The 23,303-nt window shown below is 44.3% G+C and overlaps 1 protein-coding gene across 1 annotated transcript in view; it reads left to right on the top strand.

The window, feature by feature from the left end:
* Ust (uronyl 2-sulfotransferase) overlaps positions 1-23,303 on the top strand; it is a 318,112-nt gene that overhangs the window by 261,297 nt on the left and 33,512 nt on the right. The window contains exons 6-7 of the mRNA XM_021174866.2: positions 4,125-4,222; positions 6,266-6,423. Of these exons, the coding sequence (XP_021030525.1) occupies positions 4,125-4,222; positions 6,266-6,423 (256 nt within the window). The remainder of the gene's footprint in view (positions 1-4,124; positions 4,223-6,265; positions 6,424-23,303) is intronic.

Raw genomic sequence — 23,303 nt, 5'->3', positions numbered from 1 at the left:
GTTTTCTCAGAGTTGGCATCAGTCATTGTTTTAAAACTGTGCATAACCTATACATAACACTGAAGGAAAAAGGAATCCAAATGAATGAAAGCATAGTGAGCTGGCAAATGTGAGACCTATGATAAGTTATTTCTCTACAGGTGAAATGAGTCAATTCAAGCAACATTAGAATACAGAATAAGGCAGGTTTATTGGGAAGCTGCTTTTAGGGTTGGTTCTCTGGTCCCAACAAATGAGGTCAGGAAAGTCACCATGGGGAGGGAGATAGAGGAAACAAGGAAGAGAGAGAGAGAGAGAGAGAGAGAGAGAGAGAGAGAGAGAGAGAGAGAGAGAGAGAGAGAGAGAGAGAGAGAGAGAGAGAGGATAAAGAAGAGACTTTCTTGTTATATAGAAAGACAGTGTTATATAGGAAGACCTTCTGGGGACCATATCCTTGGGTGGAAAGTTCAGGGCAGAGGGCCTTGCAACCAATAGGGACTGAGGGATGCTGGGAGAACCTGGAGGCCAGGTCAGCTTTGGTATGCTCCTAAGCCTGTTGTCTGTCTGAATCCCAGCACTGAATGATACATAAAATAAAGGGCATACAGACCTTCTAATCTTACTTGAGTGTGTCGGGGGGTGCATGAGGCAAATGCTGTTCCCATTTTACAGATGAGAAACTTGAGCCTGTGAGACATAAGTATTTGCCCAGGACCCACTACTTCAGGAGCCTTCAGGAGCTGCAGTGAGGTCTGCTAACATCAGCACTTCCCTGAAACAGTCTTCTATGAGAGGTAGAAATGTATTGACAGAAAACACTGAACAAGGGCACTAATTTACACATAATTTTTGAATCAAAGAATGGCTGTCTTTTCTAGTTCTCTTCTGTCACGTCCGCTCTCGACCAGCAAGAACAACACGACCACCAGTCCTTCTAACAGCAGTTTATTCAGTCCTGTTTCTTCTTGTTTATATCTCCCCCCGAGCCCTGGGCCTCTCACTCTTAAATACTCTCAGTTCTCATCCACGCACAGCAGGCCACGCCACCTCACCAGGCACGCAGCTTCAGCTAATCAGGGCAGCAGGGGCATATCTCCATCAGAATGGATTTACCGGTATCCTGGTACACCTGCTCAGCTCTCAAGATGTTTGTGGTTTATATGAGGAAGTCAGGTGCAAGTCATTCGACTTAGCTGCAGTCCCTGGAGCCTTTGGGACTGCCGCCACACCCGCTCCCCACACTCTTCCATACAGAACCTGGTTTAGGGCACCAGGCACATCGGTCCACCATGTCCTACAAATGAGGAAACTGGGTCTCAGGGGCATCGTCATTTTGTTAAGGATACACAGCTACTGAAGACCTGAGATTTCCTTCTAACTACCAAAACTATAAGCAACAACAATATATAAGCCATTTTGGGGGGAATTGGTTGGACTTCTAAACTAAATGCTTATACAATTTGTTTAGGATAAACTCCAGGTACGTTAGGTTCTTATCGCTTTGCATGTAGAAAGGATCGCCAGTCATCCTCAGTGCACTCGCTGAAGTATTTGCTATTTCCCTAATGCTGTGAAATGTTAGTGGCGTTAAGTCCTGTGCCTAAGACTTTCATTGTAAAAGAGTGCCAGCCTTAGGCAGTAGAGGATTTTACAAGGAGCATAGAAATCAAGGTCCAGAGGGCGAAGTCAAGTCAGCTTGACTGTATCTTAGATCTTCCCACTCTAAATTAAAGAAAATGTAGGGGGCTGGAGAGATGGCTCAGTGGTTGAGTGAGAGCACTGGCTGCTCTTCCAGAGGTCCTGTGTTCAACACCCAGAAACTCTATGGTGGCTCACAACCGCCTATAATGGGATCTAATTCTTCCTTCTGGCATTTAGGTGTACATGCAGATAGAACACTCACACATAAAGTAAACCTTTTTTAAAAGGAAGTTTGGGTGTAAGTTTTAATGCTTTTTATAAAATGCACTCATAGGCATTTATCATCTACATGCAAAGAAAAAAGGAACAACCCTTAGCCCCCCCCAACCCTCACCTTAGTGAAAATGGTTGCCATAAGGAGAACAGATGCCTGCTAGAGTGTGGGGAAAGAGGAAGTCTACACACTGCTGATGGGCATGCACACTGGTGCAGCCACCGCAGAAGGCAGCGTGGATGGAGTTCCTCAGAAAACTAAAATTAGCACCGCCCCATGTAGCTTAGTGTGTGTATAGGATCTGAAGATAGAAGAGCTTGTGGATTCTAAATGGACACAGACACAAGACAGTGTAGCAGGGGAAGAAAGGCCAAAGAAAGCATAGCTTTCCTCCATAGGCAGACCTAATTAATCTAGATTTAATACATGCAAATGTATGTGAATGTTGGGAGAGAGAAGCAAAAGGGAGTCCCTGAGAAGGAAGTAAAAGTGGCGAGAAGTGGGTACAGACAGGATTGAGGTACATGCCATACATATATGGAAATCCCAACGAAACTCAAGATTTACACACTGAGAAAAAAAAAACCCTGATGAAATAAGAGTAAGCCATTTCTACTTAAATCGTTGAAATTAAAAGGAACATTAGGAGAACTGTCACAGGGGTCAAGAGCATTGGCTGCTATACCAGAGAACCTGGGTTCATTTCCAGCATCCACACAGCAGCTCACAACCAACTGCAGTTCCAGTTCTAGGCAGGGAATCCAAGTTCCCCTTAGCCTCTGTGGGCTCCAGGCATGCAAGTGGCACACAAGCATATGTGCAGGCAGAGCAGTCATGCGTGGAAAATAAGATAAAAGTTAAAGGAATGGGAAAAAGGGATAAAATTGTGAGATCATTTTACAATATGTATGTGCTAAAGGAAGTTCATTGCAAAGAGATGCTCTTAATAAAGTCATCCAACAAATCTAAAAGTCACTACTTACAGGCAGACTCTCTTGTCCCCAGAAACTATGGGGCCCCTTCAGAACAAGACCCTGCACTGAGATTCTGATTCCCTGGGGGTTAAGTTGGTCCTCAGTTGAACCACAAAACTGGTCAGGATCTGATTCCTGAAGGTCTTCGTTTTGAGCATCTCCGCCTGCATCCTTGAGCAGTGGGCACTGAGTGCCGCCCTTGACCTTCTGCTGGAGACATCTCTTATTTACTTTTTCCAAAGAATCTCCTTAGCAGGGCTGTAATGAGCACCATTCATCAGCCTAATGGGCTGGAATGGAACCCCTTGCAATCCCTCAGGATGCGCCTTGGTCTAAGAAAAGAAACCTAGTTAACTGCACTTTCTGAGCTAGAAATTTATGATTTCCCAGGGGTTGACCTCGCAGGGTTATTTGTGGAGTTCTATAGAAACGTAGCCTTCTGAACCCCATAGCATACTAGCCCCGTTTCCCATTCCCATCCAAGTAGCCAACTCCCTGCCTCTGTTGTCTTCTGCTCCGGTGGGGGCTGATGTAACCCCACCCTCTCAGTTTTCATCCCACCTCTGGGTATTGCAAACTCCTACAGTGCTAACAGAACCCATGTCTAGCCACAAGGAAGAGAAAACTAGGAACCACACTGCTGCCTTGGAAAGTGGTAGGCAGCTTATGTTATCAAACCCTGTCATTTTCTTACTCACATATATTACTTAGATAATGTATAGCTTCTCTGACATTTAGAACCCCTTTATGAGACCTTTAGAGACTTCATAATTATTTATCGGATGTATGCATACATAAAGAAACTCACTTATATAGGCTTAGCTATAATGGTAAGTGATTAACTCGAAATTCATTAAGAATCAAAACTTACTGGATTAATTCCATAGACATTAATGGACAGTGGGTTGGCAGCTAGCCAGCCAATGTGAAACACAAGCGTTAGACATTTCCTTAGCATGCATATGACCCAACCAAAAGTCTCAGCCTACAGGAGATGAGGATACAGGGTATTTAACCAAGTAGGCACGCCCTGACCTGCCCAGGCTATCCATGTACCTGGCCAGTGTACACAGATACTGAGAAGCAAAGGGAACCTATTCTTAGGAAGCTTGTGGATTCTCTGTCTGCCTAAGAGTTTCTAGTAAAAAGGATTTTTGTTTTTTGGGGGTTTGTTTTGTTTTGTTTTGTTTTTAATTCTGTGGCATTCAGCAGAGCTAAGACCACAAGGCTTTTCATTGCTGTGTCTTCTCTCCTAGGACATCAATGAGTGCATTCTGGAAAACTACCCTGAGTGTTCCAACCCCAGGCTCTTTTACATCATCCCATATTTCTGTGGACAGCACCCCAGATGTAGGTAAGCATACGGCCATACCGTGCAAGCTCGCTGCCACACGGGCACTCTGCAAACCCTCCCCAGGAAGCCCTCACCCTTGTGGGATTTAGTTCATGATTGCAAAAAGCTCCTCAAGGATATCATTTGCTATCCTGAGGGTCATACAGGGGATGTGAGGCTCTGTGGTACATGCCACAGAGATGGTTATGTACCACTGTGTAACAGGAACGCCCACCAAATCCATTTGCCTACTGAAAACACCGTGGTTCCTCTCACCCTACAAGACAGTGGAGAGCAGAGTCAGGTGGCCAGCCAGGTCCTCCACAGTGATTGTTACCCACAACCATCTCTGCTCTGGCAGCTATATCAGGCCCAACACTCTGGAAACACACACTCGGGTTGATGATACCTCTAATGAGATACAAACCTCAATGATTCTCAACTTATGGGCCAGGACCCTTGTGGGGGTCAACTGACCATTTTATATGGGTCTCCCAAGACCACCAGGAAACATAATTCATAACAGTAAGGAAATTACAGTTATAAAAATAGCAACAAAAATAAATTTACGGTCAGGGGCCACCCCAGCATAAGGATCTGTATTAAAGGGTCACAGCATTAGGAAGGTTGAGAACCACTGCTACAGAGAGAGGAGAGAACTTTCTAATGAGCAAGCTGGTCTGACTTGAACACAGAGCCTTCCTTCCACAGTGACCTACTGCGGAAGCAGCAAACCCCGGGGCAGGCACAAGCATTCCTAAGGCGTTCTGTTGGTGGTACTGGAGTAAGCATAGCTGAAATCAGATGTATTGTTCTAAGTACACATCTACAACCTGGGGCAGAAAAAGATGCAACAATGAATCACTATGTGGCCGAACTAACCCTTGTTTTCCTTTGGGAAAACACAGACTAGAGTAGAGAACATTTGTGTTCCTGCATCGGGGCATAGCTGACTCGAAACTGTGACACAGGCTCGGATTTCTTTTTTTCTTTTTTTTTTGGCTTATGTTCTCATTTCTCTTTAATCTTGATTGTTGTTTTGCTTAGCTTACTGAAGCATGAAAGTCTACTTACGATGTAAATTGTAGACATTATCAACATCCTGGATCTTTCTTTTCCCCATGTATTTACACTGATAATCAGTAACCGTCTGCTGCTGAGAAGATCCAGGGTTAAGTCACTTCCGTTTTCCTTACAACGGAGGTGCTGATTCCAAGGAGTGGTGATTCCTTACAGTGGGTCTCACTCTGTCTGTCTCCTTTGGACAGTGTACTCACGTGGCTGTCCCCCCCCCCCCCCCAGCTCTTCAGATTCCCTCCACCAATAATCTCACTTGGTCGAACTTTTACTCCGATCCTGGACATCAGGAGAGGATTGCTGTGGGTGGTGTCGCAAGCCACCTTGGCTGGTCCAAACTCCCCCAAACTGCACCTATACAGAAATGCCCTTCTTTCCCTTCTGTAACCAAACAAACAAAAGCAACAATGTTAATGCTTTAAAATGATGAGATGACTAGCAGGTGCTATGGGACACTAGTTTTGATCACTGCAAACGTATTGCCAGTGACTCTAACTTCATTAAGTTTGTTCTACTTCATTTTTCTATTAAAAAAATAAAAATAAAAAATAAATAAACTATTCTAGGGGCTGGAGAGATGGCTCAGCAGTTGAAAACACTGAGTGCTCTTCCAGAGGTTCTGAGTTCAAGTCCAGTCCCAGCAACCACATGCTGCCTCACAACCAGCTGTAATGGATCCAATACCCTTCTCTGGTGTGTCTGAAGACAGCGACTGTGTACTCACATACATAAACTAAATTAATTATTTTTTTTTAAAAAAGCCATGCTAACCATCTGCTCAGGCCCTAAGTGTCTGCGCCTGTATTTGTCTTTCACCAAATACTTAGAGAGGCATATTCATTTCAAGGCCCTGGCCCTGTGCACATGTGAAACACACATCATCTAGAGAAACCAGGGAAGACCGCACAGTTCTAGAACTAGCCTCACGGGTTGTTGCTGCACACATCACAGGTCTTTGAGGTAAAGCAACTTTCTTGTCTTGTCAAGGGAGCCCGGCGAGTGGGCGCTGGAGAGGGCCAAGCTGAACGTGAACGAAAACTTCCTGCTCGTGGGGATCCTGGAGGAGCTGGAAGACGTGCTGCTCTTACTGGAAAGATTTTTACCTCATTACTTCAAGGGTGTGCTGAGCATCTACAAGGACCCAGGTAATGCCACTGGATGCCCTCTCCCTGGAAGGGTCCCATGTAAGGCTTTCCAGTCTTGACAAGGACTTGGGAGATGAAAATACAATGTGACATCTTGTGTCCCCCAGGCTTTCAACAACAGAGGAGTGGCATGCGCTTTCAATTCCAAACCCCAGACTCTAAGGTGAAACACAGAGTCACCATGGTTAGCATTCCCATGGCTATGTCCTGTTCCCTAAAAACAGACGTTCACAACATTCTCCACCAGCATGGTGCCAGGGTGAACAGAGGATGGGGAGTGCGTGTGCACACCTGGAGCTCCTGGATGCAAACAGTGGTAGGGCAAGAGCTGTTTGAGATGGGGCAGCTCTGGCCCAAGCGCCATTGACAAACGCACTCTGGCGTGTAAAACCCCGGCAGTAGATTAGATAGGGAAACAAATCGAAAATGCAATTAAGATTTTGCTCTCACACACCAAGTGCTCCCCAAGTAGGAACGAGAAATAGAGAGCGAGCGGCAAAGCGATCACAGGACAGCCCACGGTGTCATTGTGAATATAATTACTTTCAGAAATCCATCATTTATTTTCCTCTCATTATTATTTAGCTTGAGAGGAAGATGCTTTCTTGCCACACGCTTTCCTCTGTGCCTTAATCTACTCTGCACAGCGTGTCTTGCATACTTATTTCCCGATCGGTTTGCGGCTTTGTGCTGTTATGCTGGAAAATGGACGAGGGCAAATGGCCTGGTGGAAATAGCCAACAGAGGAGACCCTCCCAAGGACTGCAGACAGTCAGGTGGACTTGGAACCACATCTGTGTCCCCAGGGCCTGTCTTTGCCCTTCCTGCTACACTGCGGCCCTGCCATTTGGGTAGATGGGCTGACAGGTTCTTCAAAAGCCTCCCAGCTCTCCCCCGCTCTCATTCAGAAATGAAAATCTAATTTATCTGCATGTAAGAATGTGCCTGAAAACCTAAAGGTGAGCCCCGCTGAGAGCCTTCCTATCAGAAAATCGGTTTGAAGAGCTAGAACTATAATGAGTCTTCAATGGCTGGGCTTTGGAACTAGCGCTCCCTCTGTCCTTCTGATAACAGGCACATGCAGGAGTTTACTGAGTCTGTTGAATGGGAAGGGTGTCAGCGTGGTGCTGTGTCTGATGACTGCTCTGTAAGACACTGTGAGCCTCCCTCTCTTTGTGCAGCCCTAGAGAGGGCTTACCCTACATTAGAGTCTTAAAGGAAGACTTTAGGCATTCTTGTGTGGACCCTTCCTCTGTCTCTTCCTCTCCTCCCTCTTCCTCCCCCACCCTCTCTGTGTAAGTGAAGGAAAGACAGGAGAAAGAGAGGAGGTGGGGATAAAGGGCTGACTGAATCTTAGTGACACATATTTATCCAGACATCTGTTAAATGGCAAGATATGAAGCCATTTACATCTTTTTTTAAGCTGGGCAGTGGTGGCACACACCTTTAATCCCAGCACTTGGGAGGCAGAGGCAGGCGGATTTCTGAGTTCAAGGTGAGCCTGGTCTACAGAGTGAGTTCCGGGACAGCCAAGACTACAACCCTGTCTCGAAAGACAAAAAAACAAAACATCTGTTTTTAAGCACATATAAACCTACAATGACAAGTGTATCCAAAGGAGCATGCACCTAGTTGCTGCTTGAATTAACTTTCTATTTTCTTCAGCTAAATGGATGGCGTCTCTGACGCCATTGTGGGATCAAGCTTACAGATTGAGATCAAGGTGGGCCTTGATCCCACGATCTGTAAGCACACTCACTAAAGTAGAAGAGACCTGTGAAGATCACCCTTAGCTCTTTGACCTACAGCTACCGTCTTCCCACCAGTAAATTAAAACTCTTTCCTCTTTGATTTTGGCAGTAACAATGTGGTAAAGTCCTCAGGAGGAGTCAGGGACGTCTGGTATTCTGTGTAGTAGGATGGAAAGCTTCCAGAAGCCTGGTGCAGCGGCTCCATGAGGTTACAAGGTGTGGTACATCGATTCTGTATTCAGAATGCATCTGGGGTGCCCTAGCTCTTTTCCAAAAGCAAAGTGATTAAAAAAAAAAAAAGAAGAATTCCTGGCACAGAAGGGGTTCCCGAGACCCCCCGCTGTCTGTTCTAAACTCAGTTACTGAGTAGGGATTGTGGCGATACAATTTTTTTTTAATTAGGTATTTTCCTCAATTACATTTCCAAAGCTATCCAAAAAGTCCCCAATACACTCCCCCCCCCCAGTCCCCCACCCACCCACCCCCACCCCTTGGCCCTTGCATTCCCCTGTACTGGGGCATATAAAGTTGGCAAGTCCAATGGGCCTCTCTTTCCAGTGATGGCCGACTAGGCCATCTTTTGATACAAATGTAGCTAGAGTCAAGAGCTCTGGGGTATTGGTTAGTTCATAATAATGTTCCACCTATGGGGTTGCAGTTCCCTTTAGCTCCTTGGGTACTTTCTCTAGCTCCTCCATTGGGGGCCCTGTGATCCATCCAATAGCTGACTGTGAGCATCCACTTCTGTGTTTGCTAGGCCCCGGCATTGTCTCACAAGAGACAGCTATATCTGGGTCCTTTCAGCAAAATCTTGCTAGTGTATGCAATGGTGTCAGTGTTTGGAAGCTGATTATGGCATGGATCCCTGGATATGGCAGTCTTTAGATGGTCCATCCTTTCTTCACAGCTCCAAACTTTATCTCTGTAACTCTTTCCATGGGTGTTTTGTTCCCAATTCCAAGAAGGGGCACAGTGTCCACACTTTGGTCTTCGTTCTTCTTGAGTTTCATGCGTTTAACAAATTGTATTTTATATCTTGGGTATCCTAAGTTTCTGGGCTAATATCCACTTATCCGTGAGTACATATTGTGTGAGTTCCTTTGTGAATATGTTACCTCACTCAGGATGATGCCCTCCAGATCCATCCATTTGCCTAGGAATTTCATAAATTCATTCCTTTTAATAGCTGAGAAGTACTCCATTGTGTAAATGTACCACATTTTCTGTATCCATTCCTCTGTTGAGGGGCATCTGGGTTCTTTCCAGCTTCTGGCTATTATAAATAAGGCTGCTATGAACATAGTGGAGCATGTGTCCTTCTTACCGGTTGGGACATCTGGATATATGCCCAGGAGAGGTATTGAGGGATCCTCCAGTAGTCCAATTTTCTGAGGAACCGCCAGACATCAGTCCAGAGTAGTTGTACAAGCTTGCAATCCCACCAACAATGGAGGAGTGTTCCTCTTTCTCCAAATCCTCGCCAGCATCTGCTGTCACCTGAATTTTTGTTCTTAGCCATTCTGACTGGTGTGAGGTGGAATCTCAGGGTTGTTTTGATTTGCATTTCCCTGATGATTAAGGATGTTGAACATTTTTTCAGGTGCTTCTCTGCCATTCGGTATTCCTCAGGTGAGAATTCTTTGTTCAGTTCTGAGCCCCATTTTTTAACGGGGTTATTTGATTTTTCTGGAGTCCACCTTCTTGAGTTCTTTATATATATTGGATATTAGTCCCCTATCTGATTTAGGATAGGTAAAGATCCTTTCCCAATCTGTTGGTGGTCTTTTTGTCTTATTGACGGTGTCTTTTGCCTTGCAGAAGCTTTGCAACTTTATGAGGTCCTATTTATCAATTCTCGATCTTACAGCACAAACCTTTGCTGTTCTATTCAGGAATTTTTCCCCTGTGCCCATATCTTCGAGGCTTTTCCCTACTTTCTCCTCTATAAGTTTCAGTGTCTCTGGTTTTATGTGGAGTTCCTTAATCCACTTAGATTTGACCTTGGTACAAGGAGATAGGAATGGATCAATTCGTATTCTTCTACATGATAACCGCCAGTTGTGCCAGCACCATTTGTTGAAAATGCTGTCTTTTTTCCACTGGATGGTTTTTGCTCCCTTGTCAAAGATCAAGTGAGCATAGGTATGTGGGTTGATCTCAGGGTCTTCAATTCTGTTCCATTGGTCTACTTGTCTGTCGTTATACCAGTACCATGCAGTTTTTATCACAATTGCTCTGTAGTACAGCTTTAGGTCAGGCATGGTGATTCTACCAGAGGTTCTTTTATCCTTGAGAAGAGTTTTTGCTATCCTAGGGTTTTTTTTGTTCCAGATGAATTTGCAGATTGCCCTTTCTAATTCATTGAAGAATTGAGTTGGAATTTTGATGGGGATTGCATTGAATCTGTAGATTGCTTTTGGTAAGATAGCCATTTTTACAATGTTGATCCTGCCAATCCATGAGCATGGGAGGTCTTTCCATCTTCTGAGATCTTCTTTAATTTCTTTCTTCAGGGACTTGAAGTTCTTGTCATACAGATCTTTCACTTCCTTAGTTAGAGTCACGTCAAGGTATTTTATATTGTTTGTGACTATTGAGAAGGGTGTTGTTTCCCTAATTTCTTTCTCTGCCTGTTTATCCTTTGTGTACAGAAAGGCCATTGACTTGCTTGAGTTAATTTTATATCCAGCTACTTCACCAAAGCTATTTATCAGGCTTAGGAGTTCTCTGGTGGAATTTTTAGGGTCACTTATGTATACTATCATATCATCTGCAAAAAGCTATATTTTGACTTCTTCTTTTCCGATTTGTATCCCCTTGATCTCCTTTTGTTGTCTAATTGCTCTGGCTAGGACTTCAAGTACAATGTTGAACAGGTAGGGAGAGAGTGGGCAGCCTTGTCTAGTCCCTGATTTTAGTGGGATTGCTTCCAGCTTCTCACCATTTACTTTGATGTTGGCTACTGGTTTGCTGTATATTGCTTTTATCATGGTTAGGTATGGGCCTTGAATTCCTGATCTTTCCAAGACTTTTATCATGAATGGGTGTTGGATTTTGTCAAATGCTTTTTCAGCATCTAGCGAGATGATCATGTGGTTTTTGTCTTTGAGTTTGTTTATAGAATGGATTACATTGATGGATTTTCGTATATTGAACCATCCTTGCATCCCTTGGATGAAATCTACTTGGTCAGGATGGATGATTGTTTTGATGTGTTCTTTAATTCGGTTAGCGAGAACTTTATTGAGGATTTTTGCATCAGTATTCATAATGGAAATTGATCTGAAGTTCTCTATTTTTGTTGGGTCTTTATGTGGTTTAGGTATCAGAGTAATTGTGGCTTCATAGAATGAGTTGAGTAGAGTACCTTCTGATTCTGTTTTGTGGAATAGTTTGTGAAGAACTGGGATTAGATCTTCTTTGAAGGTTTGATAGAACTCTGCACTAAACCCATCTGGTCCTGGGCTTTTCTTGGTTGGGAGACTATTAATGACTGCTTCTATTTCTTTAGGGGATATGGGACTGTTTAGATCATTAACCTGATCTTGATTTAACTTTGGTATTTGGTATCTGTCTAGAAACTTGTCCATTTCATCCAGGTTCTCCAGTTTTGTTGAGTATAGCCTTTTGTAGAAGGATCTGATGGTGTTTTGGATGTCTTCAGGGTCTGTTGTTATGTCTCCCTTTTCATTTCTGATTTTGTTAATTAGAATACTTTCCCTATGCCCTCTAGTGAGTCTGGCTAAGGGTTTATCTATCTTGTTGATTTTCTCAAAGAACCAGCTCCTCGATTGGTTGATTCTTTGAATTGTTCTTCTTGTTTCCACTTGGTTGATTTCACCCCTGAGTTTGATAATTTCCTGCCGTGTACTCCTCTTGGGTAAATTTGCTTCCTTTTGTTCTAGAGCTTTTAGGTGTGTTGTCAAGCTGCTAATGTGTGCTCTCTCTAGTTTCTTTTTGGAGGCATTCAGAGCTATGAGTTTTCCTCTTAGAAATGCTTTCAATGTGTCCCATAAGTTTGGGTATGTTGTGGCTTCATTTTCATTAAATTCCAGAAAGTCCTTAATTTCTTTCTTTATTCCTTCCTTGACCAAGGTATCATTGAGAAGAGTGTTGTTTAGTTTCCATGTGTGTGTTGGCTTTCTATTATTTATTTTGTTATTGAAGATCAGTCTTAGTCCATGGTGATCTGATAGGATGCATGGGACAATTTCAATATTTTTGTATCTGTTGAGGCCTGTTTTGTGACCAATTATGTGGTCAATTTTGGAGAAGGTACCATGAGGTGCTGAGAAGAAGGTATATCCTTTTGTTTTAGGATAAAATGTTCTGTAGATATCTGTCAGATCCATTTGTTTCATAACCTCTGTTAGTTTCACTGTGTCCCTGTTTAGTTTCTGCTTCCATGATCTGTCCATTGGTGAAAGTGATGTGTTGAAGTCTCCCACTATTATTGTGTGAGGTGCAATGTGTGCTTTGAGCTTTACTAAAGTATCTTTAATGAATGAGGCTGCCCTTGTATTTGGAGCATAGATATTCAGAATTGATAGTTCCTCTTGGAGGATTTTACCTTTGATGAGAATGAAGTGCCCTTCCTTGTCTTTTTTGATGACTTTGGGTTGGAAGTCAATCTTATCAGATATTATAATGGCTACTCCAGCTTGTTTCTTCCTACCATTTGCTTGGAAAATTGTTTTCCAGCCTTTCATTGTGAGGTAGTGTCTACCTTTTTCTCGAGATGAGTTTCCTGTAAGCAGCAAAATGTTGGGTCCTGTTTCTGTAGCCAGCCTGTTAGTCTATGTCTTTTTATTGGGGAGTTGAGTCCATTGATATTAAGAGATATTAGGGAGAAGTAATTGTTGCTTCCTTTTATTTTTGTTGTTAGAGTTGGTGTTCTGTTCTTGTGGCTGTCTTCTTTTAGGTTTGTTGAGGGATTACCTTCTTGCTTTTTCTAGGACGTGGTTTCCGTCCTTGTATTGGTTTTTTTCTGTTATTATCCTTTGAAGGGCTGGATTCGTGGAAAGATAATGTGTGAATTTGGTTTTGTCGTGGAATACTTTGGTTTCTCCATCTATGGTAATTGAGAGTTTGGGTGGGTATAGTAGCCTGGGCTGGAAATTGTGTTCTCTTAGTTTCTGTATAACATCTGTCCAGGCCCTTCTGGCTTTCATAGTCTCTGGTGAAAAATCCAGTGTAATTCTGATAGGCTTGCCTTTATATGTTACTTAACCTTTTTCCCTTACTGCTTTTAGTATTCTATCTTTATTTAGTGCATTTGTTGTTCTGATTATTATGTGTCAGAAGGAATTTCTTTTCTGGTCCAGTCTATTTGGAGTTCTGTAAGCTTCTTGTATGTTTATGGGCATCTCTTTCTTTAGGTTTGGGAAGTTTCCTTCTATAATTTTGTTGAAGATATTTGCTGGTCCTTTGAGTTGAAAATCTTCATTCTCATATATTCCTATTATCCGTAGGTTTGGTCTTCTCATTTTGTCCTGGATTTCCTGGATGTTTTGAGTTAGGATCTTTTTGGATTTTGTATTTTCTTTGATTGTCGTGCCGATGTTCTCTATGGAGTCTTCTGCACCTGAGATTCTCTTTTTCATCTCTTGTATTCTGTTGCTGATGCTCACATCTATGGTTCCAGATTTCTTTCCTAGGGTTTCTATCTCCAGTGTTGCCTCAATTTGGGTTTTCTTCATTGTCTCTACTTCCCTTTTTAGGTCTTGGATGGTTTTATTCAATTCCATCACCTGTTTGGTCTGGTTTTCCTGCAATTCTTTAAGGGATTTTTGTGCTTCCTCTTTAATGTCTTCTACCTGTTTAGCAGTGTTCTCCTGCAATTCTTTAAGGGATTTTTGTGCTTCCTCTTTAATGTCTTCTACCTGTTTAGCAGTGTTCTCCTGTATTTCTTTAAGTGTGTTATTAAAGTCTTTCTTGATGTCCTCTACCATCATCATGAGATATGCTTTTAGATCCGGGTCTAGCTTCTCCGGTGTGTTGGGGTGCCCTGGACTGGGCGAAGTGGGAGTGCTGGGTTCTGATGATGGTGAGTGGTCTTGGTTTCTGTTAGTAAGATTATTACGTTTACCTTTCGCCATCTGGTAATCTCTGGGGTTAGTTGTTATTGTTGTCACTGTTTAAAGATTGGAGCAGACGCTGTGTTCCACTCACCAGAAGTCTTAAGATCCTGTGGCAGGTGTCATGGGTAGCTGGCGGGTGTCAGCGGACCCTGTGCCCTAGCTACTCTGGTGCTGGTCAGACCGGAAGAGGCTTGTGGCTCTACTCAGGTCGGTTTTCTGCCTCCCTAACCAAAGCAGTCTCAGGTCCCGCGCTATTGGACTGGAGCAGAAGCTGTGTTCCACTCACCAGAAGTCTCAAGATCCTGTAGTGGGTGTCGTGGGCAGCTGGCGGGTGTTGGCCGACCCTGCGCCCTAGCTACCCCGGTGCTGGTCAGCTGTCGATACAATTTATGACCCCAGATTCGCTCTCTGCTGATGTGAAATGTGTGCATGCATGACCAAATGAACCTCGGACCGAGAGTTCAACAACTTCTGTGTACTGGGGCGACTTGGCATTGTCTTCTGCTATTCAATGACTCTGAAGGCCAAGGGAGCAAATGGTTCCTCTGTCCTAATAGTCTCTGTGTCCCCCCAAGGTAGAGGGTGTGGGTTGAGCAGAAACTCCTGGCCAACCTCTTGTTCTATTTAGACTTCTGCAGACACAAGGTGCAATATTGCTCTGTCACCATGATGCATTGGTGGGTTAAAGGTCAGACAGGTGAAAGGGGGTGTAGCGCTCTTCTCCCTGTCCTCACCAGAATGCCTTGTTCTCGTGGATGGCACACTAGAATCCTGATGCTTCCCGTATGCAAGAATTCTAGGGCTGATAGCGCAATTCAATGGTAGAGCTCTTTCCTAGCAGGCCTACAGCCTGGATATGATCCCCAGATGCTACAGTCACACTATTCACATTGCCTCAGCTGCCTGCAAGCAAGCAGAGAAAGAGCCAGTGGTCAGCCCTCCTCTCTTTATTCAGTCTGGGACACCACCCCACAGGATGGTACCGGCCACCAGTGGTTTTCTCTCCTCCGTTGAACCTTCCAGGAAGCACCTTCAGAAAACATCCAAACTTATATTTTCATGATGACCCAATTCAGTCAGGTTTACAATGAAATCTGACCATCACACACCCCTTCTCTTACTGCTAAATCCCCACGATCTTTACTTTTTACCCCTGCCCCTTTTGAAAGAAAAACAGAAGCCAACCTAGAGAAATCTATAGCCCCTCTGTACGAAGCCCCTTACGATAAAGGGAAGAGAAAGACTGCAGTACTTCTGAGCCATGAATTTTAATGTGTCTGTGTCTCCTTTCCTTAACTCCCAAGCCCCTGAAATGTTGGTGCTGAGTTTGATCTCCAGTGCCACCAAAACAAGCAAGCAAACAAACCTAGCATACTGTGAGCTGACAGAAATTTCTCAGGTCTGATTTTGTATGCTAAGTTGCAGTTATTGATGGTAACAGCTAAAATAAATTAAGCAAGTTAATTTAAAAACAAAGAGCACCTGACTATATGTAATAGAAGCAGTTCTGGCGGGAGCAGTAACTGAGTTAGTCTTGTTCAATAGTAACCAAGTTAGTATTGTTCAATAGCGCCACCTAGCTGGTGGACGGAACTTTGTGGCCTAGTGAAACCCATAACTTTCCTTCTTCAAAAACTTGAGAACTCACGTGTCCTCTCCTTTTACCTTGTGTTTAAAATGCTTTCCATTACTAGAATTACTTCAGTATTCATCTTCTTGTTTCCATTGTAATTATAAGCCCTGGAGCATGATGGGAAACTCAGTAGGCATTTAGGGGAGGCTTTGAGAACACAGTTGGCAACCATCAAAATAAATTCCAAACCACGGACTCAAGTACTAACCTCGCAAACTAAGTTCATTTACAAGGGACTGTTTTAGAAAATATGTTCACACATTTTACAGATAAGGATGACAAAGGACACATCAAATGTTGTGCCAGATAGATTTTTTGCTTGTTCATTGTCTATAAGTGACCACTAGACCCCCACCCCACCCCTCAAGGTCTTTGATCAGTATTACAGTGTTTGTGAGTTAATTTGCATTGCAGTATTCAAATGAGAGCATTTGCTAGAAGTAACAGATGCATAAAAGAAAAATTTTAAATGGTGTGCCACACCATTTAAATTCTAGTTTTTACCAATCTAGAAATTAAAGAAAAAAATCCAACAGAATTAAAACAAATAGTAAATGAATGCTTGGTTTCTATATAACCAAAGTCATTCTTGAAGTCTGGAGAGATGGCTCAGTAGTTAAGAGCACTGAGTACTCTTCCAGAGGTTCTGAGTTCAAGTCCCAGCAACTACATGGTGGTGTACAACCATCTGTGATGGGATCCGATGCCCTCCTCTGGTGTGTACTTATAAAATAAATGAATAATTATTATTTTTCAAAAGTCATTCTTATAAAAGAGTGCTAACCTGAGCCAGGAAGCTCTCCTGGCATATTCTCTGCCCTAGGTCAGACTGTGTAGCCTGAACAGAGACATTCTTACTGTGTGACCTTCAGGGTTTGTCTCTCTGAGATCTAAGGTCTCATGCGGTGTGCTTTTGAGCTCCTTGTTCAGCCCCCAATTCACACAGTCCTCTCGTAGTCCTGGGTAGTCCACAGTGCCTCTCGTGTGGTGATGGAGATCATCCATCCATATCTGCAGCCTAGAGAGGGCTCACTGTCCAGAATTCTATCTTCCTTGGGGCTGCTGCTACCAGGGTGATCAAGATAAAGATCTCCCTGCTGGTCATTTCTAGTCTTCATTCTCCGTGCCATCTGTGTTTATCATGGTGGTTAACTAAAGGTTGTCAGAAGGCATGCTCACTTATTAGCAGTATGGCTATGGCAAGGTACCCACCTGAAGCCTCAGCCTTCCCCATCTGTATAATGTGCATAAATGTTACCTACCTTAAAGGGGCAGGATCCATAGTCCTTAACATATACTGAGCATCCAGTGATGAGATATCATCAGGCATAGCTGTGAAAAAACATGACTTTAGATTTTGCTGTAACCTCTACAGCCAGAAAAGGAGGGAAGCGTGAAGGAAGGCAGAAGATGAGGTGTGTGTGTGTGTGTGTGAGAGAGAGAGAGAGAGACAGAGAGAGAGAGAGACAGACAGACAGACAGACAGACAGAGAGAGAGGTGGGACGAGCAAATGGGCAAGACTAAGAGAAGAGGAAAGGAGGAGTGTCATCTTAGCTCATCAGTTAGAGCTGATCTGTGACTATGGCCCTTCTGCCTTGAAGACATTACAGTTCTGTATTTCTGTCTTAGGAGAAGGGGAAGCATTCTCTTCCGGGGAATCTTGTGTTTCTCGAGGGAGGCCCTTAACTGGAAACACTGCCACACTGACATGCCTGATCAGCAGATAAAGAGCACATATCATCCAAGTCAGTAGGGACTTGCTTCAACTGTCTGAATTCTTACCAGAAATGTCCGATTAGGACTTTGAAATGAAGTTCACCATTGAGATTTGACTGGGGACCAGTTTCCCTTAACTGGTGCTGAATTTTGGGTCTTACGGTGTACCTTCCATTTAATAGATAATGCATGCCCAAATACAAATATTTATTATTATAATGATGATGATGATGATTTTAATGAAGGGAGAGTCATGGTTTCTGTCTTGCTAGTTTGTTTTCCATAGCCAAACAGCCATCAGAATGTTAGGCACTGTTAGCCTTCCTCCAGCAGGGGGCAGCATTGCTCTATTTTCCCCAGGAGATAACCATGGTTTCCGGTGAAAACTCAGCCCCTGCAGAGCAGAGCAGTCATCCTTATGGTCTGAACATAGATATGCGAGCCCAGTTCAAACAACCTGAAATTCCACTAACTTTAGACATCTAACTTGCACTTTATGGGAGCCACTGGTATTGGAGGTGTAGGAGTTCACAATCAAATATGTTCATCTCCAGTGAGTCTCTATGCGATGTTTATGCACACATGTATATATACTGTTAGTTCAGAACACACCTACCTACAATTCTAAAATACCCACATTAAACAGGTGCTGCCTTTCATCTTTCATTTCTATTTTTATTTCATACTTTCTATTGTTGCTGACCTAAAACAAAAGCTTTGAAAATTCTGGAACCTTAAAATAATTCAATAATGCCAGAAGAAATTAATCTAGCTTCAGAAGCCAATGAAGTTCTTTAGATAATTATCATTGCTGATAGTGTGGCCCCTCTCTTCTCATGCTTCATCTCCTATCCATAGTCTCCAGGTAGTTTTCACTAGCTAAGTCCTAAGTTCAGATTCTAATAATATTAACAGTGGATCACATGTGGGTATGTATGTGTGCGTATTTGTGTGTCTCTGTGTGTGCCTTTCTATGTGTCTGTGTATCTGTGTATGTCTGTGTGTGACTATGTATGTCTGTGTGTCTGTGCATGCGTATGTCTATATATGAGTGTATGTGTATATATGAAATCTGTGTGACTGTGTATGTACATGTGTGCGTGTGTATGTCTGTGAGTCTGTGTGTGTGAATGTCTATGTATGGGTCTCTGTGTGTTTGTCTATATATGAATGTGTGTGTGTGTCTATCTGTATGTGTCTGTGTGTGTATCTATATGAGTGTATATGTCTGTGTATATGTGTATCCTTGTGTGTGTGTATATCTCTGTGTCTATGTGTGTCTATGTGTACCTATCCAAGCTCAAACAAGCAGACTCATGATCTATCCTTTCTTGAGTATTGTCCTGGATCACAAACCTGCCACAGCGTCTAAAGAGGGATCATGTGCATCGCATTTCAGATGCTCGCATGGCTCCACATAGCCAGCCTGGCTGGGTTCTTGAGTGAATCCCTAAGGTGAGGTAGCAGATCTTCTTTCCCTTTCTTAAACAAGGACCCCGGCTTTAAAGGGGCCGTAACCCTCACCCACAGCCAGTGAGTTCCATGTACAGTGCTACGACCCCAAGTAACAGAGGTGACATTCAAGCCTGAGTTCTCAGAACCACCACAAAACACCACAAAGCCGAGTCCTTCTAAAAAACCCTCCTCACCATCACGGGCTCATGGTTGTTACGCGTTCACAGTGTGTTTCCGCTGAAGGCAAAAGCTCGAAGACAAGATCTGTAAATGGTCGCGGTCAAAGTAAAGTTTATGCAAGAAAACCACAAGGTCATCGTAAGGTCTGAGGGTATAGCTCAGTGGTAGCGTACTTACCTGGCAGCATGAAGCCATGGGTTCGAGTCCTAATACTGGAAGAAAAGTAAACAAGAAAGAAATGTCCACAGGTCACCTCTGGTTAAGCCACTTTGAAAACGTGGCACCTTCTGATGGCCGAGGGAGATAGAGGGCAGTTCTAGAGCCTTAGTACAACCGATGACGCGTCAGTGGCTGCGGGGCAAAGTGGAGAATTGCCACTGCCTGGAAGAGCTTCTTTCCCTTTGCTCTCAGATATATTTAGAGAATATATTCCTTCAAGGGCTGATGGGACCCTGTAACTGCAGCCTGGTACCCCAATACAGCTTATAGGACTGTTATCTTATGTGCCTGCAGCCTCTAGATGCATATGTTAGGAAAGCTTAGATGAGAGCCTAACACACACACACACACACACACCACACTGGGGCTGGGGGGGGGGGAGTTTCCTCTCTCTGTGTGTTTTATCTGCTTCCTCTTGTTGCTTGTTTTATTGGAAATACCGCCGACCGTGACTGGTATTGTTTTCAAACCTAGTTTTCATTTGCTTGTCCGCTGCTCTTGCTTGAAGGCCGTTCTTCCTCTAGGTTAGAGTGTCTTCTGTGAGGTGTCTCTACAGTGATGGCGACACAGAGGACTCAGCTGAGAACATTGATTTTTCTAATATTGAACATGTTAAACGTGTAGATATAATTCTAGATGTCTGAATTTTGCCAGCCCTGGGACAGGGTGGTGTAAAAAATAAACCAAGTACATGGAATAGCATCCCTTAGTCTGGAGTCACATGACTCCAGTAGGGGTATTCAGGCCCTGGCTTAAAGGTTGTGTAGGAGTTTGCCGCATGGGTGTGGAAGCCTCATGCCTGCTGATCCTGACTCCCCGAGTTGAGCCCAGAGTCCTCTCAGGTTCAGTGACACTTCTCTTTGCCTCAGTCTGTACAAGGCCACAGCATCTACCCTTCCTGTGATGTAACATAGACCCGTGTCATCCACACCAGTCTCGGGTGTGCTGCCCTGCCCAATTCCTATCCTGACTGGAGAGGCTCTCGCTTCCTTTCAGTGCTTGGGGGCAATTCCCAGTCCTGAGCTTTTCCACCCAAAGTTCTTCTCCCTTGATGTCCTTCCAGCTTCTCTGCCTGTACCCATCAGTTTCTGTTGGAACTGTGGGCCTGGCAGTGACTTCTGGGATTTCCCTCTCCTTCTCTAGATGCCAGCCAATGACCTCCAAAATTGCCGTGCCCAGTGGTGAGGGAATTGAGGATTCCCTATCTGCTCCCATCCCTCCCTGGCCTGGCCTTGAACTGCCTCTTTCCCCAGGCATGGTCCTCTAGAAATCCTGGGATCCTCTTCTTAGACCACTTTCTTCTAACCCATCCTTCATCCCTGGGCCTTGATCTCTTCTGGGTCCCAATTTTCCCATATGGAGAACCCCAAATGCACACTCCCCCATAACTTCCAAATTTGCACAGTGTTCTGGGAAAGTTTCCCCTTTTATGAGTCGTTTCCCCTAATGAAAGCTGTCTAATGGCAGAGAAGTGGAGGAGATAGCAGCCATCTGTGTCCTGAGGTTATTTTCCTCTGCTTTAGAATGTAATGGCTTCCACCCCAAGTTGTTTTCAATCAGACTGACAGTCGCATGCTTTGCACTGCGTGAGATTATGACCAAGGGATGACTTTACACCTCATATGTTACAATTGTAGACTTCTCTGCTCATTTACAAAGCTGCCCCACTTCTAAAGCATGAGCCAAGATTAGACCTAACCCTGGAGATGGGCAGCTGATATTAATAAGGCCTTCCTAGTCTTCTATCATTCATGGCCTATGCCACAATGCCTCTACCCACCCAGGATGCAGATGGGGCTCTTGACAGAGGACTTGAGGACTCTCTGTACTCTGGGCTGTGGCTTTGCCCCCTTCACTGGCTCTGCATAGAGATCACATCCAAGCACAGAGAAATGGGGGCGAGGCGGCACATAGCCCAGGCGAGGAGTGGGTGGTGCAGCTCTCTAGCCCATTTTTGTCTGACTCAGCACTGTACAGCCGAATGTTCTAATTTTTTCTAGCCAAATCTTTTTCAAGTAGACATATCATTTCTTGGTCTGTGTTTTTGTAGGCCCTCAGAAGTTTCTGTCAGGCTACGATGCCCTAGTTTGTCTAGTGTTACAAAGTTGTCTAGTGGCAAACTGTAAAAGGGTACAGTAAAAAAAAAGTCAGACACTGGCATTACTGTCTGCCAAGTGGTGCCATGTGGACCTTGTCTAGCACATTCATCTCTTCTCCACAAACCTACGGAGAAATCCAGCGTGACCCTGATGGTGAGAAGACAGTGGGAGTTTAGGCTGCTCACCTCCACGTTTGGCCAAGCAGACATGACTGGGACCGCGTATCAAAGCACAGATTCCTGGAGTCTTTGTTTGTCTGTCTGTCTGTTTGTCTGTTATTTTATTTATGAATACACTGGAGCTGTCTTTAAGACACACCAGAAGAGGACATCGGATCCCATTACAGATGGTTGGGAGCCACTATATGGCTGCTGGGAATTGAACTCAGGACCTCTGGAAGAGCAGTCGGTGCTCTTGGAGTCTTACCTTGTTTTTAACTCTTCATTAAAGTGAACTAAGACCCTTAGATAAGACCCAGTATATTCAAAAAAGATGTGCACCAGGAATTGGCCTTCACTGTTCCAATCTCCCTTCAGTCTCAGCTCTGCAGGCTGCCAGCCACTGTGAGTGTGGGTATGTGGGTCTTCCGAACCCCGTGCCATTTATTGCTAGTGTGCACAGGATATTACCTCTTAAGTGATTACACAAGATGTTATTTAGTTCTTTTATCTCATCACCTTTTCCTCTACTTCTCCCTCCACCCCCTGCTCTCCTAATACGATAGGCATTTTGGCCTCACTGCCGGGTTTCGCTGACAACCCACTCTGTATATCACAGTTACTCACTAGTATTTCACAGTTATGTTTGACTTCTAGCAGCAGATATTGCTTTTTCTGGAATTAATTAATGCCTTTCTTTAAAAGAAAATACTGAGATTTGTTTTTACTTATCAAATCTTGATGTTACATCAATATTATTTTAATATCATTTCAGTGTTATCAGATGTTAGTTCTCCCCTCCCACACACACACACACCCACACACACACACCCCCACACACACACCCCCACACACCCCCCACACACACCCCACACACACCCCCCCCACACACACACACACCCACACACACCCCCACACACACACACCCCACACACACACACACCCACACCCCCCCCACACACACACCCCACACACATACCCCACACACACACACACCCACACACACAACCCTCACACACACACCCCACACACACCCACACACACCACACACACACACACACACCACACACACACCCCACATACACACCCCACACACACACCCCCACACACACACCCCCCACACACACACACCCCCACACACACACACCCCACACACCCCACACACACACACCACACACACACCACACACACACACACACACACACACACACCACACACACACACACACACACACACACACACACACACCCCACACACACACCCCTACCTCCAGCTCAGAGTTGCTCACCTCTTGCTAAAGCTTGAGCTCATTTCTTGGAAGCTCCTGCACAGCTCTGCTCTGTCACTTTCAGTGTGTGTGTGTGTGTGTGAGAGAGAGAGAGAGAGAGAGAGAGAGAGAATTTTGTCTCCCATTCCCTGTGGTCCCTGGCTTTGACTTGATATTTCATCCTACTGTAAGGTGTCCCTGCGTTACCTCCTAATACAAGGCGCATGGTGGAGTTGGGGGTGTCCTGCTCCATGCTCCACTACTGTAACAGAATACCATAAAAACTACAGGTTTGTTCTAGAGGGTTGGAAGTCCTAGGCC

The sequence above is a fragment of the Mus caroli genome, unplaced genomic scaffold (assembly GCF_978045245.1).
Source record: "Mus caroli unplaced genomic scaffold, Mus_caroli_1 scaffold_9, whole genome shotgun sequence".
Taxonomy (NCBI): Eukaryota; Metazoa; Chordata; class Mammalia; order Rodentia; family Muridae; genus Mus; species Mus caroli.
This window is presented reverse-complemented; position numbering and strand designations above follow the sequence as displayed.